The sequence below is a fragment of the Adiantum capillus-veneris genome, chromosome 20 (assembly GCF_014529385.1).
Source record: "Adiantum capillus-veneris isolate H3 chromosome 20, ASM1452938v2, whole genome shotgun sequence".
NCBI classification, from domain to species: Eukaryota; Viridiplantae; Streptophyta; class Polypodiopsida; order Polypodiales; family Pteridaceae; genus Adiantum; species Adiantum capillus-veneris.
Genome location: NC_140950.1, coordinates 62,298,522 through 62,314,466, shown reverse-complemented (window position 1 = coordinate 62,314,466; position 15,945 = coordinate 62,298,522). Strand labels below are relative to the sequence as shown.

Genomic DNA, 15,945 nt, shown 5'->3' with positions numbered 1-15,945 from the left:
CAAGCTTTTGGAGATTATTATTTTTAAGTTTGAGAAGCTTTTGGGGCTCTGTTTTTGAGCATCCCTTGTACCAATAAATAAGTTGGTTGGGCCTCATTACTGAGAGCATCTGGACGCAGAGTCTGAGTGTGAGTCCCCACCGACTCCCTTGTACTTTTGCACCAAGATTAATATAAAAAGAAATACTGAAAGGGGCACCAGTCTTTGGGGCTAATACCTCTGGTCACCATGTAACGTGTTTCGACAGGTCAGGACATGTGAAACATTTCGGGCCTTGAAACGTTTCGCTCAGCAAATGAAACACAAACCGTTTCACGAACAACAAGTTACTGTAGTTTTAATTTCAAAGTCGCTAAATACACGTTTTCGTCTCATGTTTCATTGTGCTTTAAATTTGGACTGAAACGTTTCGTGGTGAAACACCACGCTTCAGGGTGAAATGTTTCGGTCTTGAAACGTTTCGCGGTTACGTTGACCTCTAGGCACGGAAGTACGTCCGGCCGTGTCATCTTTGTGGACTGTTTTGAAGTGAATCTCTGTTGTGTCGTGGTAGAATCTTGACTTTGGGTGTCCAAGTTTGTTATAGTGGTATCAGAGCGCGACCGATTTCTCTTCTACCGGGAAATTCGATCCTTTTCTTGTGACACTTATGGATTCCAACAAGAATCAGTCGACTTCTTTTGCATCTACCAATGTGGGAGGAGATCATGAAGAAGATTTTAATGATCAAACAGAGGAAGAGTACGGGCCACCTCTGCCTACTTAGTACAAACATGAAGAGACGGAACATCGACAACAAGTTGACGAGTGCACAAAGCAGATGATGAAAATTGCGAAGGATCCGAAATTTGCAAAATTTTTGTCTTAGCAATCCATCGCAGAAGTGCACACCACGTGGCAGAAAGCCACAGAACCACCCATCAAATTGGCAATCAAGAAACCTCCTTCTCCAAGGATGAGATATTATGGACCTTTCCAATTAAAAGAAAAGATAAATGATGTCTCCTTCAGAGATTGAAGCTGTCCGATACTTGGAAGATTCACAATGCTTTTCATGTGAGTCTCTTGAAGCCTTTTAAAGGCGATGTGCCCAATGATGGGGAGCCAGATGAGCAACCACCCGAAGTGAAGGAAAGCGAGGAGATACTCGTTCCAAAACAGATATTGACACACAAGGATAGAAAGATTAAAGGTAAAGCGATAAGGCGGTTCTTGGTTAAATTCAAGAACTATCCTGCATTGGATGCGAAGTGGATGGAGGAGGAGGAGGACGTAGTAGATACTCCTGAGATTTTAAAACTTTACCTTGAAGCATTCGATTTGCATAGTCTACTCCGATAGAACCCCGATTTCAGCATGGGTGAATCTAGTGCAGCGGGATTGCACAAGAGGGGAGTCACTCCGCTCCTTTGTCAACGGATTACCCCGATTTTGATATAGAGTCACTGATGTCCCTTTGGGTTTCAGGGATACTACTGGGTTGACAGTATTGCTGTATGACTTTATGAATTGGATTTCACGAAAATGAAACTGATTGATTTGTACTTGACTTCTTTGAGTGGAGGAACTGAAAGATGAAATGACTGCAGCATTTCGGTCTCATAAATCTCTATAGACATGATTGCATTAAGGATCAGTTAATCGGGCATTTGTGAGGTCCTGATTGGATATAGACGCGATTACTAAATACGTTGCCGATTAATCATGGTGTGAGATTTGGAATGAATTTGAATGTGATTTGTCATGTGATGTCCGGTGATGTGACTGTCAATTTGTACAAGTGCTAGATGTGCCGTGTCTAGTGCGTCGGTACTAACAGTCAGTGTCTACTAAGACAATTTATGGCCTTTGTCTGTTTTGTAGGCGTAATCGAGGGCGATCACAATTCTTTTAAGAGGGGGTATGTCACAAATTGGTGACATGGTAGGCCGTGTACGGACCCCTGAAAATGCGTCGACAGATTGACGTGGCAGCCAACGGAAAATTTGCCGCAAAAAGCGTTGGCATGCTGGCGTGGCAGGCCGTAAGGACAATTGTACAAACATTTCGCTTTTCACGTTGACAGCCGTACGGATTTTCAAAAATTGCGTTGAGATGCTTTTTGTGCAACTATGCTTTAATTATTGAGCCAAGATTTTGGAGATTATTATCTTTAAGTCTGAGAAGCTTTTGGGGCTCTGCTTTTGGGCATCCCTTGTACGAGTAAATAAGTTGGTTGGGTCTCATTACTCAGAGTATCTGGACGTAGAGTCGGAGTGTGAATCTCTGCCGGCTCCCTTGTACTTTTGCACCAAGATTAGTATAAAAAGAAATATCGAAAGGGGCGCCAGTCTTTGGGGCCAATACCTATGGGCACGGAACTACACCGGGCCGTGCCGTCTTTGTGAATTGTTTTGAAGTGAATCTCTGTTGTGTCGCGGTAGAATCTTGACTTGGGGTGTCCAAGTTTGTTACAGGGAACTTGAAAATGCTGGCCATGGACAACCATGGAAGATTACAACCAAAAGTTCCTACATATCTATCTTCTGGTGTCTTTCTTCAAACTGATAAGCTTGGAGGACCAATGTGAATGATAAACCATGGACTGCCATCGCCTCTATAGGAATATTGTTTGTCCAAGCAAGTTTCTACGATCCAAGAGCTTATGGACCATGCTGCGGTCGACTACAAGCTTATGAAAGGAAGGTTGGAATGTGTCACGGAAGATAACCAACAAACCAAAAATCCTCGACAACAAGGTACAAATTCTCGAGATTCTCGTTGGACACTTCACTAACGGGAAACTCTACAACAAGAAGGCTGTTGCTTCAAATGTTTCCAGACAAGCCACCTCCTACGTATGTCCTAATAAAGGAGAGAAAACAAGAGAGCCAAAACTGCACTTGTTCTTGATATTTACGACATCTCTTTAACCAGTGCTTCTAAAGAATTGTGCAGAGCATATGGAAAGATCAATGGCTTCAAGGCACTGATCTTCATCAACCTAGGAGCCATTGAGAATTTCATCCATCCAGAGTTCCTCAAGCAAATAGACTTCGAATATGATCAATTTGGACAACTCGAGGCTGAGCTAGCCACAGGGCAAACCGGTAAAGTTGTGCCTGTTATGGGTGCTCTTCCGATCACCATCCAGGGGTACCATGGCAAGGCATACGTCCACATCATGAAGTTAGGGCATTGTGACCCTCTTTTGAACGTGCCTTAGCACGACAAGAGCGATGCTGCCATTCAGATCCACAACTGAACCATTACTTTGGTGCAAAATGAAAAGCGAGTCGTCCTTTTGAGTTTGATTGATCAAGACAAATCCATGATGATTTCAATATTGCTTTGTATTAGAGACTTTTTAAACTTTGTTTGAAACTACTATTTGTAATTTGTTTGAAATAGAATTTATAAGTTTTGAACTTGTCTTGGTGCCAATTGAGTTTGCTTAATTCTGGTTTTGATGCTGGCTTCAATGCTATCCAAAAACACTCTAGATGACACGTAGATTGTGGTCTGGGGAGCATCTAGTTGTATATGGCCTCTAAATGACGCAGGTTGCGATCTGGGGAGCGTTTAGTTTTAAATGGAAACCGCCGAGCGACGCAGACTACGGTCTGGGGATCATTCGGTTGTATATATGGCCTCTGGATATCTCATGGCCGGGACTTAGGTTCTAGGGGGGAGTATTCATTGGGGAGTTTGTCTATATGTTTTGTCATTGCATCTGTGATCATCTGTGTTGCATAATGATTTGTGAAGCATATGAATCTGGTGCGCCAATACCTCCAAATTGGGTGAGATTGCTTGGGTATGTGATCTTAGTGCATTGAGATATCCCTTTAAAGATCAGCGCGATCTGGGTGTGATGGCTAACTTTGCTATGCCGAAATATCAAGAGCTCCGATGTGGGATGAGATGACTGGATGACCTCAGATTGTGGAGCTAAGGAATCAGATTGAGTTTTGTAGGTGTGATCGCGAACAATTACTCTTCTTTCAAGAGGGGGGTATGTCACAAGTTGCTGACGTGGAAGCAGATAGTAGATGGGTTAGGGTTTTGAAATCTAAAAACCCCAACTCATGACATGGTGGAGGGGCCTAAGACCTAAAAGAAGATAAAGACCCAAATATTGCGCAAATTGTTGATGTGGCCAGGTTGTATGGACAATCCTGGAATTCGCATACAGTGCTGATGTGGCATGTACGGAAATGCCGCAAAACGCGCCGGCTGTTTTTGGCGCCAATTTTGGCTGTGATGCTTTTGTGTTAGCTAGCTTTTCATAGCAATTGCTTTTAGGGGCCAAGGGCCTTTAAATAAGAACCTGGGGGTCTCCTTCTGGCATTCCTGATTATAGGGAAGCAGAGGGAGCCCCAACACTAGTAACGAGTTGAAGCATATATGAAGAAATACCGAAAGGGGTTCCAAGGTTTTGGGGCCAGTGCTCTCTGGGTGTGGAACTCCGCCATCGCGTGTGGATTTTCTCTCTCTTTCTATTCAATTGCTTTAAGTGCAAAAGTATGTTCTAGTCTTTTCTTTTTAGTTGGCACGTTGCACCATCGGTGTGTTTTCTCCTCTCTCTTTCTCTCTACCTCATCTTTGTGATCCTCGCTCAAGTATCTAAAAAGCGCCATCGAAACTGCAAAGTTGCGTTCAATAATGTAAGGAAAGAACAAAGGGTTATGAAAGTGTGATTGCTCGATGCTACCTATTCTCTCAATTCTGTTGCTTTTGACATCTAAATCTAGAAGTAGACCTTGCTTAGTCTGGAACTGCTTTTTCCCAGCGTCCCCTTCCACTTCTTAACTGCTTCAACTTCGTCAAGGAATTTTTCTCCCCAATCTCCTTGTCCACATACTCCTAACCTTCTTTCTCTTCTCTTCCCCCAAGATAAGAAGATGCTACAACCTGCTTCATTAGTTGGTTGCTGCAGTTCTGGACCCGATTATTTAAAAAGAATAATTGCCAGAGCTCCGACACCATTGTATTCAGCAAGTCATCTGACAAAGCTTAAAACATTGCAACTATACCGAACTCAAAACAGCAAACTTGAACTTGGACGAGAGAACACAGTAGACGAGAGCCACCGAGTGATGGAGTTCCACTCCCAGAAGCATTGGCTCTTCAACTAGCTGCCCCTTTCGGTATTTCTTTGTTCTATAAGACCAAAGTTGAAGTTACAATTCAGGAAGCCACGCACTCTTGCCTCTCTTTTATAGGCATGGTTCCAAAAGCAACCCCCAAAAGCGGCTTTAATTATAATTGCTGAAGCACCAAAGTCAACTTCTTTTCCCAAACTGGCGCTCAAAAGCAAAGCAGCCCAGCGTCGTGAACTGCTATGTCAGCATGTTTACAGACTGCCACATCAGCACTAGCGAAACGGGCCGCGTTTTCCCTTGGTTGCAAGCCGCAAATCGTGCTGCCTTCAGCTCAGGTCCCTTTCTTCTTCCCGTCCGGTCAGGTCATGCCAGCTCAGCACTTTGTGATGCACAGAGGGTGTATACTGTTCCACCATAAATCTGGGGGACCAGCACATATTTTGGTCCTCAGTCTGGCCTCTCTCTCTCTCTCTCTCTCTCTCTCTCTCTCTCTCTCTCTCTCTCAGTGGCTTCTATATTAGTGATTTACCTTTCTTTCACTATTTGATATTTTTATGCACCCCCGTCTTGTGACACCTCCTCACCAAGGGCACAGACTAAGACGGTTTTTGAGGCTTATCCCACATCCTTGGTACTTGTGCCCAGGCTGCCGAGGAGAGGTATTAGAGATCAAATTCGGCAGTGCCCAGGGTTATGCTCAAGCTTGCCACTAGGGTGCAAGCCCTGTTAGCCTAGGACTTCTCACCACAGTGGGTCCTTCGAATACATCAGTTGTGCTCCTTTTTGTTGGCTCCAGTGATGGGGTCAACACATCACCTGAAAAGAATATTGAGTGGGTGGGGTGGGGTGGGGTGGTCCGCACCTTTCTTATACAGTGTGAACCTACGCTTTTCCTGGATTTATCCTAGTTTACTTCCTCTGAATAAAAATTAAATGAATATCTAAAATAAAAAGAGTCATAGTTTTTAAGTTTGTAGGCTGCCAAATACATGGTGAGCATGATACTGGCCTGCTGTTTCAGTTTTGTTGGGAGGCATCTTTATGCAAGTTTTGTGGTTCAATACCAATTACGCCAAGTGATCTTTTACAAATGATTTTTCCAGGCCCGCCCACTCTTCAAAGATCGTAGGAAATTCCCACAAATGGCAGATCCAATGCTTCAAGGCCGGTACCCAACTCGAGGATTATACCAAGCCCTTGCAGTGGCAGCAATGTGCCTTCAAGAACAGGCAGCCCATCGGCCATTGATAGGGGACGTGGTTACAGCACTGACCTATCTTGCATCACAGGCATATGATCCAGCTGCTCATTCTGTTCATAGTAGCAGGTTTGGTTCCCCTACTCCAGGAAAGGACAGAGAGAGGAAAGGGAGTGGTGGACTGGAAGAGGCTGGACCTAAAGCAACAAGGCAGGGAGGTTTAAGATCACCTCAACATCGTAGGTCACCTGATGGGCGATCAAAGGATCATGTCAAGGTTGAAGAGAGTGCTCTCGCCGAAGTACGGAGAGAGCGGGGAGGGTCAGGGAGAAAGAACTAAGGGAATGATACGAGAAAATGTACTGGATTAGCTTGAGATTGATGATGATGGAATCCTATCATTGACCCGAGGGGTAAAACAGAATTGGCTTTGGCAAGGACAGAGTGCCAGGAGATGATGGTTGTGTGTAGTTCGTTACCCGAGGTATCGTTGAAGAATACAGGCTTCTTGCTTTTGCTTAATGAGTGACGCGACAGCTGTGGGCTGGGCTCGTCATCGAACTTTTTTGCGACCTGCATTTTAGGTGTCCCACTGCAGAAGTAATTGGGGAGATTGGTGGCAGATAGAGGGGGGCATTGCATCTGTGAGCTCCTATCTGCTCGTAAATAAATTGTGGCTCCAAGGGTCCTGTATTAATATATAGGTTTTGGGCTTAAGTTATCACATGGGTGTGGAGTAGATGGAAGAAGGTGCTCTTGTAATATTGGCTTGGTGTAGTTTCACATGTTTTGGGTAATGAGGTTGTAAGAGCCTGCCCAGTTATTGATGGTGGATAGCAATCCATTATTTTAGTCTGCCATCAATGCATGTATTTGGTGCTGCCCTTTAGTCCTATTGATATATGATTTAATGCACTTTATTCAATTCTGGCGCTCCTTCTGTGTAATATATATAGTATTTTGAGAAGGTAGTATTTTGCTATTTTGATTCTAGTAATCGTGTCCAGTGCCGCAGATCAGTAATTTGTCAACTAAAAACAATTTTTTAGTCGTGCCTTGCTGGTGCTATCCGAGCGGTGGGTCACTCATTGTTTCTACCTTTCAAAAATCTTTTCCCCCCTCCCAAAAAAAAAACCCTTCCCACCACTTTTATATATCTCATGAATAGCATTTTTCGTACATAACTTGATGTTTTCGTTCTCGTCTTCTTGGATGGTATGTTTGTCTATTCAAAATGTGAAAAAGATCATGAGCATCATTTTTTTCTTTGAAATTTCACGTGAGCTCAAACTTCATGTAAAAATGAGTAAATGTTCCTTTGCAGAAGATAAAATTGCTTATTTGGGAATAGCTATTTCAAAGGATGAAATACACTTTGACCCTCCCAATTAAAGTTAAAATTATCGTTGATTGACCAACACAGGAATTAAAGGATATGAAAAATTTCTTGGTTTAAAACAATGAGAGCACACGTAATTTTTTGTTTTAAAATTGCTATTCCATTGTTTGGAATGATTAGGAAAGAAAAGGGTTTTGTATGGAGCCTTGAATGCAAATCTGCTTTTGTTACATTGAAAGGAAAAGTTGCAGAGAATTGTGTTTTAAAAGTGCGTGAGATGTGTGAACATTTTGTCGTGTCTTGTGATGCAAGTGGAGAGAAGTTGGGGTGTGTGTTGGTGCAAGAGGACGAGTGGTTGCATAAGTCCAAGAAATTAAGAAAACATGAAGTTAATTATACTACCTATGATTTAGAATTGTAGTTGTTCACACATTTAAGAATTAGAGGCATCGTTTGCTTGGGGTGATATTTGAATTGCAAACCGACCATAAGAGTTTGAAATATTATCTGACTATGATTTTGATTTGAAATATTTTGCAAAGAGAGAATAACGTTGCCGATGCTCTGGGTCGAAGGGCAATGTGTAATCTATTAAATTGTTGTGGGATCAAGTTTGATTGATGATATTCATGCGTAAATTAAACCTGATCCTTACTCTCCCTTTCTTTTTTTTTTTTGCGTGAGAATCTTGGTGTTATATTTGAAAACAGATTTTATTTGTACAAGAGAAAATTGTATTGTTTTGATGGTCTCTGTATTTCATCCACATCAAATTTCAGAAATTAGATTTTATAGCTCACCTTTTTTGGGTCATTCTGGGTTGAATAAACAATTAAGAGTTCTTTCTTTTGTCGTGAATGAAACAAAACCAAAAACTTAAGTGCGTGAGTGGTTCACATGTTAGCAAGTTAAAATTGAGCACAAACAAATGTCAGAACTACAAACCTTGGATATAAGTGAGAGTTCAGACCTATAGACTTCATTACTAAACTTCCTACCGGGTGGGCGGGGGGCTGGGCTAAATAGATTGACCAAATTTGTCCACTTCTTCTTGATAAAAAAGATTGACACGGCTTTGAATGTTAACACATTTTTTTGTGAGAAGAATCTTTCTGTCGCATGATATGCTTAAAAACAGTGTCTGATAGAGATTTAAAATTTATGTCACACTTTTGGCAAACCAAATTTAAAGCAATTGGTACACAATTATGTATGCCTACTATCTTCTACCTTCAAACCGACGGAGAAATTGAGAGTGTCAATCGTGTCTTGGAGGACATGCTGCATATGTAAATTAATGAAAACTACAATAATTGGAATGAATATTTGTTTGGTTAAATTTTCATATAATAATTCTTAATCATGCATCCATTTGTATGACCCCTTTTGAAGCAATGCATAGTTATAATTATGCTACTCGAGTTAGTTTCTGTGACCTTGATAATAAAGTAGAGATATCCAAAGAGATGCTTGATCGGATAAAAAGGAGAATTGCAAAAAGCGAGAGGGCACATTAGAGAAGCTCAGAAGAAGAAAAGGTATTATGACAAACAAAAAAAAGGCGTTGAATTTAAACTTACGGAGATGATTTTTTTGAAAGTCAATCCAAAAAGATCTAGCCTCATACTTGAAAAAGATAAAAGATTTTTTTCGCGTTTTGTTGGGCCATTTAAAAGTTTCAAAAGAAGGATCAGTTGCATATCAACTTGAGTTGCTTGCACATGGTAAAGTACATTGTTTTTCATGTCGGTTTGTTGAAGCGGTATGCGCTTAATGTTGACCATGTTCTACAAGATAACTCTAAGCTAAAAGATGATGGATTGTTAAGAGTGGAGCATGACTTGGTTTTGGATCATGTTCTACAAGACAACTCTTAGTTAAAAGATGATGGATTGTTAAGAGTGGAGCTAGACTTGATTTTGGATAGGAGAGTTAAGCATCTTAAGAATAGAGACATACTAGAAGTTGTGGTCAAATGAAATGCTTATCCTGTAGAAGATGCCTTTTGGGTAAATTTGAGTAGTTTGCAATTTGAGTTTCCTCATTTTTAACTTTGAAAACAAAGTTCGTTTTAACTTAAGTAGAATATAATAAATTAGTATCATAATTCATATTTTTTTGATATCTTCATGAAGTTAGTGTTTTAAGTCATGTTTTAGGATGTTTAGAGTCTATGGGAAAAGTTTAATTTTGATGAAATTTATTCACTTTGTTGAATACCTACTTTGTAGATAAACTTTGAGCACTTTCGAGTGAGAATTTGAAGAAGTTTAGTATGAGTAAATGTTTGCTTTGTTATGCAAAAAAGTTGTCTCTTTAAGCATTTTTTGTTTTTACGGTTTTCATGATAATTTGGTGCTCTAAAAGTGAGTGGGTGCGTAGTTTGACATGTTTTTATGCCATTTTAGAGCTATTTTGAAATTGTAAGTTAGCATTTGAAAGAAAGATCATGCTTTTGTCCCTGGAATATCTCAAAAAGTTGTTAAGCTACCAAATATGAACATTTTGATATTTCACAGATTGATTTTAACTCTTTTGTTTTTGAATTGTTGGCTTTCGAAAAGGGTCGTTTTTCAACAAGTTATCAAAAAAATTTCTAACCTTTTGTTGCGTGTTTTGATTAATTTTGGCAAGTGATTGATGCACGAGCGAAATATTTGCTTTTGGGGCTAATTTTGAAGTTTGGATGCCATTGCTTTCGCTTATAGCAAAACCACCTATTTCTAATGAGACTTTGATGTGTTTGAGATTGCGATTGAAAATGTGATTGTGATTGAGAGCAAGATTGTGATTGTTAATACGCATGCAAACTATGATAGCACGAGGGTGGTCCGTGAGGGGTGTCTCTTGCTGTTGTAGGTTTTATTCATATCAATAAAGATCTCTGTTCCGCATATCTATTGTGTTCTGTACATTTATCCTTGTGTTGTCTTCGATTCCTATAGCATATATCTTGGCAATATAGACATCCATTGTCAACTATCCCTTCTTGATTCATGTTCGAAACTACACAGTCTTCAAGTGAATTTTTTGTGACTTGGAAGCATGAAGAAATCTAAGGTTCCCTTATAATAAAGGATGTTATTTAGTAATTGTGACCTTGTGCTTAAATTTCTCCTTGCCAAAGATCTTTGAGTGAGAAAGCTGCATTATGCAAGTTAGTCACATTTTGACTTTGAATGGTGTCTTTGTTGGAAACACAAGGGCTTTAGTACATTAAGCTCCTCTTTTCGTCTTTGCATATGCCATTATTTTCCTTGGCTTCTTTGACCTTTTTTTAATCCTAATAATGGAGTAGGTATCAAAGGTGAGCATGTGGCCTTATGTTTTGTCTTTTCCTTACCTTGCATGGTGATTTGTTGATGTAGCACATTACCATCCATTGAAGTAGGTGTAAAAAGGGGAGCATGTGACCTTATCTTTGTCTTTTCCTTACCATTGCATACTGATTTGTTCATATAGCACATTACAATACATTGAATGTATTGTAATTGCATCAATACATTGAATGCTGTACTTGCTTTAGGTATTGATTAATTACATCAATTGTTATTGGCAAGGAGAATTGTAAGATGGTGCTTGTTTTATCTCTTATCCATTGTTTCTCTTCATGTTGTAATAGTCCTAGAGCCTTGACATAGAATATACATCAATAGCTACACTTTTTTGCAATATCTAGGTAAAGATTTTGACTCAAATGCACTATTTTCCTAGGCGAGACTTTAATTTACCACTCTACAAGAGGAGAGGCCACACACTCTTCCAATCAATCATGGGGTTCGTTCCCTACTTTAGGGTAGCTTAAGAAGATGGCAATGAAACCCTTCTCACCTCACCTCTCCCATCATACTTATCATAGGCATTAGTCAATGGTTTTATTTATCATCTTCATCTTTTCCAATTAGTTGAAATAAAACACTAGTGATTGAAAATAGAGGAACTAAGAATGTTCCAAGTGCAAAACACCTTAATATAGAGAAACCAAAAACCAATGGAAGATTAGTGAAACATGTTCTTCGATTGGTCGCCTAAGCTTGGCACATTGCAATCACTTTAACCGACAACAACACAAGAATGTTCCAAGTGCAAAACACCTTAATATAGAGAAACCAAAAACCGATGGAAGAGTTGTGAAACATGTTCTTCGATTGGTTGCATAATCTTGGCACATTTGCAATCACATTAACCGACAACAATACATAAAATAAACCAAGGTTCGTATAGCTCCTTGAAGATCTTCCTGGTTCAATAAGTTGTTCTTCAAGGAGTAAAGCATAACATTGTTTGCTTCTTGGCCTGAAGTACATTTTGAATCGTCCCCTCCACCTACAAGCTCGTGGAGGTCTTTAACTTGATTGGGAATTTACATACATGTGCATTGTGTGTTCGGCTTATGTGCATAAGAGAAGGGAAAATGATAATTTTAGATGCTGTACAATCCCAACAGACGTGTGTGAGTGTGTGATAGATAGATAGAGAGAGCGAGAGAGCCAACCACACATGCACATCGACAAAATGGTTCTAGCCAATAGTCAAGATACAGGGTGCAAGTCACAACATTATGCTAAAGTAATGAGACACCATTTCACTTCAAGCTAGTATAACTTCATGAAATTTCATCAAAACATGACTTGTTTATGGATAACAACTTTCAAGAGTGGTTGTCCATCATAAAGACACGTTGACAATTTAGTAACTTTTTAATGTGGACTTCAACATTCAAATTTCATATTACAATTGAAGAGAATGTCATTCATCTCTACAACTTGAACCTCTACATTAAAACCTCTTGGGGGCTCTCAATCATATGTGTTAATCACAAAGCCACTAACAAGTTAGAAACTTCCCAACTGGCTCACCACACTTATGACTCATGTTCTTGATATTTATGTATGGTACATGCAAAACATGAACCACTCCAAGTGCGATTAGCTATCACATCGCAACCTCTGAAATTCAATCCAAATTAAGAATTTCAAAAGAGAAATGGCACAAAAGCCCTTCTCTCTTTGGGAAATCCCTCTATTTTTTTCTCATACCACCGCTTGGTAGACTCACTTCTTGCAGCAAGAGTTATAAAAGTAGCAAAGGCATTGACAAAGGTAGTTGTTGTTTGTCCGATGAGTGCAATACCGAGGAAACCGATGCTCTCGAAAAGGTAATGAGGGCAGACCACCCATGTGAAGAGCCCGCCTTGAGGGATTACATACCACTTCTTGCCATCTTTGTCCTTATCGTCCTTCCGAAGGCCAGCTAGCAAGCTATGGTGGTAGAAATTGCCAACTATTCCCACTAGAAAGAGCACCATGCCAAACCTCATTAGGTCTATTGATGGAGGTTGCTGATGTACTGAAAAATGTTGTGCATACAGTTGTTGCGCGGATGCGAGTGCATAAAAAATAGATATGGTGAAGCTCAATGACATCTCCATAGAGCCAGAGTACTTATGCACAAAGAAAACCTGCATAAAGAAGAAAGAATTGAGGAGTTCTACTCTGATCCCATGCACACAAGACGTGCATGCGTGCACACACATGTAGTGCATGTCGGCGTACGCTCACATGCATAGTCCCCCCAAATATCTATATATGCACACACATATGCCTCTTGACAGTGCAAGGGTGGAGAGATTACACACACACACACACACACACACACACACACACACACACACACACACACACGAGTATGTGCATGCACATGCACATCAAGTGCATCCGGCGCACATACACATGCATAGTCACCCTAATTTGTGTATCTATACATACATATGCCTCTTGGCAGTGCAGGGCTGGATAGATTATATACATACATATATACATACATGTATATGTATGTCTGTAAGAGTGTGTGTGTGCGCACATGTACATGCTGCAGAGTGTACCTCTAGGAGCCTTTTGATGAAGTGAATGGTGAGGGCGGTGGAAAACACAACTAGGCGGTGATCGGGAGCCGGGGATGAGAGCTTGGTGAGGAGGAAGCAGGCACAGACGAGGGCAGCAGGGCTGTAAATGATGGCCATGCCGGTCCTTGACGAAAATATGCGCCCCTTGATGGAATCAGTCTGAGCAAATTTGGAGTAGGGCATGCTTTCTCCGCGACGCTCAGCAAAGACCATCCTGATAGCGCCGACCAGATTGAAAACCTGCACCGCACGCAGCCCAACAGGATCTGGGTGCGCCACTATCATCTCCATCACCTTCAGCAGCGCCATATTTTTTCTTAATGCTTTGTGGGCGTTTTCAAAACTTTGTATGCGCAAAAACCTGTGCGCGTTTGTCTGTGTGTGTGTGTGTTGTTGGGGGTGAGCGGGTGGGTGGGTGTGTGTGGGGCGGGGGGGGGGGGGGGAGAAAGGTCGTGTACGTGTGTTGTGGGTGGCTTGCTTTGAGTGTAACGTGGTTGTGAATCCGCCACATCCCTAATATTTGTCTTATTCGGTGCCATTTTTGATGCTCGTATGATATATCAACATTCTTTTGCACACATGATGAGGTCCTTGGGACTAATCGGTAAGCTTTATCCAATGGGCCACATTGCACCAATAATACAACACTTTACTAAAAAGCCAAAAAGGGCTTAAAAAAAACCCCTTGTAAAAACTATCTCTTTAGACCTCTGCCTTAAACTAAAACTTTCGTTGGTTGGTTAACGTTAAACGCCATTCAACTTTTTTAAAATATTTTTATTTTAAAATTAATCAAAAATAAAATATAAGGTGTTTTTTATGATTTTTTTTTCACTATCTGCGTAATGCAAGTACATAATGCAATGACATTTTTTTATTATAACAAAACTCACAAATGTGAGTGAATTATATTAATCAACCCAAATAATTACAAGGTCTTGTCATGCTCGTGTTGAGCCATGACATCATCCAAGGACCATAATTACATCGGCTATCAGGACAGCCATCCCAATCAACTCGCCTCTTTATCCTTGATACATAAGGTCCATTATCATGTTCTTCTGAGATCTTTTAATTACCAATAGCTAAGGTTTTCCCTTGTCCTAAGCATGGGACCTCTGCTGACAACAAGGCACAAGTAGTCCTAGACCAATCCTCCGAGTGTTGCTTGCATCCGAACGTCCATATTAGCACTTTGCTTTCTTGTATAATTTCTACGAAGCTTGCCACGTCGATACCTCCTTCAAACACACGGTGGTTCCTTGTTTGCCATACATTATGTAAGAAGAAGTACCTGACGATTTGAGTGCTGATGAGGATGGAAGGACCACTTGAATTCTTCCCTCCAAGGAATAGATCAGTCTTGTAAAAACCAATTTTCCATGTTCTTTGGACCCACTTGCATATTTTCCCTACGAGGCCTTTGATAGTTGGGCAATCCATGAAGAGGTGGCCCATATCTTCACTAGCCAACCTGCACTCCAAGCATCGATCTGACCCAATCCCTCTTTCTTGAATCTTCACCCCCGTCGGTAGAGCACCCCAAATTACCTTCCATAAAAATACCTTCATGTGCTGCGGAACCTTTGACTTCCAGATATTCTCCATTACTTGCTCCCACCTTTCCTCCAGCCATTGTTTTTTCCATATCTTGTTAAGGGGGCTATACCGATTCTTCTTATGCATCATTGTATGGTAAATGTCTTTAGGATGGGGTTTCCATAAGAGACTGCTTTCGTGCCATTTCCAGGCATTCCAGTCAAACTTCGAATCATAGATAGGCATCACTATATTGTCAAGCTCTTTTCTCACTTTGTGAACCAGCAAGACCTCCAAGCTATTCACTTGGTATTGGGTAACCAGAAGGTCAATGGTTTTCCAACTCTTGTTGTCACTGTCCCAGAAGTGCCCCAGTCGATTCAGACCCTTATTATTCAGCTTCCTCGCCGTCTCTATCCAATAGAGAATTTGTGGTGGATCTACAACTTTGGAAAGCCAGGGGGACCAATGCAAAATGGAGTTCTTGAAGTATCTAGTTCCCCCCCCCCCCCACTTTAAGACTCCTGTTGCTCTATTGCATTTTCTTACCAATTCTCCTGAGCTGCCCCCCAGTCTTACGGTAGTCCACGTTAGGGCTAACAGCTTGTCATGAACCTCCACCCCTCTCCACTTTCCACCTTTCGAGCCAAGTTTAGCTGCTTCTATCATATCTTTGATCATGACAGCCCAAACTTGATCCTCTTTAGCCAAGGAAACAACAAATTTGGCGCAATAAGCTTTTGCATGGGCCACAGGGTTCAGAAATTCGAGGCCTCCTTGATTCCCCGTCCGAGCAACTGATTCCCAACGGGCTCATGCTTTCTGGATGCTCCAAGCAAAGAGGTCCCATGCATTGTATTTGCTGAGGTCGACATCTTTT

General features: G+C 41.0%; 2 protein-coding genes across 2 annotated transcripts in view; one reads left to right on the top strand and one right to left on the bottom strand.

Annotated features, from left to right (window-relative positions):
• LOC147432602 (putative serine/threonine-protein kinase PBL7) overlaps positions 1-7,275 on the top strand; it is a 44,846-nt gene extending 37,571 nt beyond the window's left edge. The window contains exon 6 of the mRNA XM_086492477.1: positions 6,188-7,275. Within this exon, the coding sequence (XP_086348603.1) occupies positions 6,188-6,622 (435 nt within the window). The 3' untranslated portion in view covers positions 6,623-7,275. The remainder of the gene's footprint in view (positions 1-6,187) is intronic.
• Positions 7,276-12,373: 5,098 nt separating this feature from the next.
• On the bottom strand, positions 12,374-13,956 carry LOC147432601 (uncharacterized). Its single transcript, XM_086492476.1, has 2 exons — positions 13,506-13,956; positions 12,374-13,082 (listed from the first exon to the last, which is right to left on the bottom strand). The coding sequence occupies exons 1-2, from the start codon at positions 13,833-13,835 to the stop codon at positions 12,597-12,599; spliced, it is 816 nt and encodes a 271-aa protein (XP_086348602.1). The 5' UTR covers positions 13,836-13,956; the 3' UTR covers positions 12,374-12,596.
• Between the last annotated feature and the right edge of the window lie 1,989 nt (positions 13,957-15,945).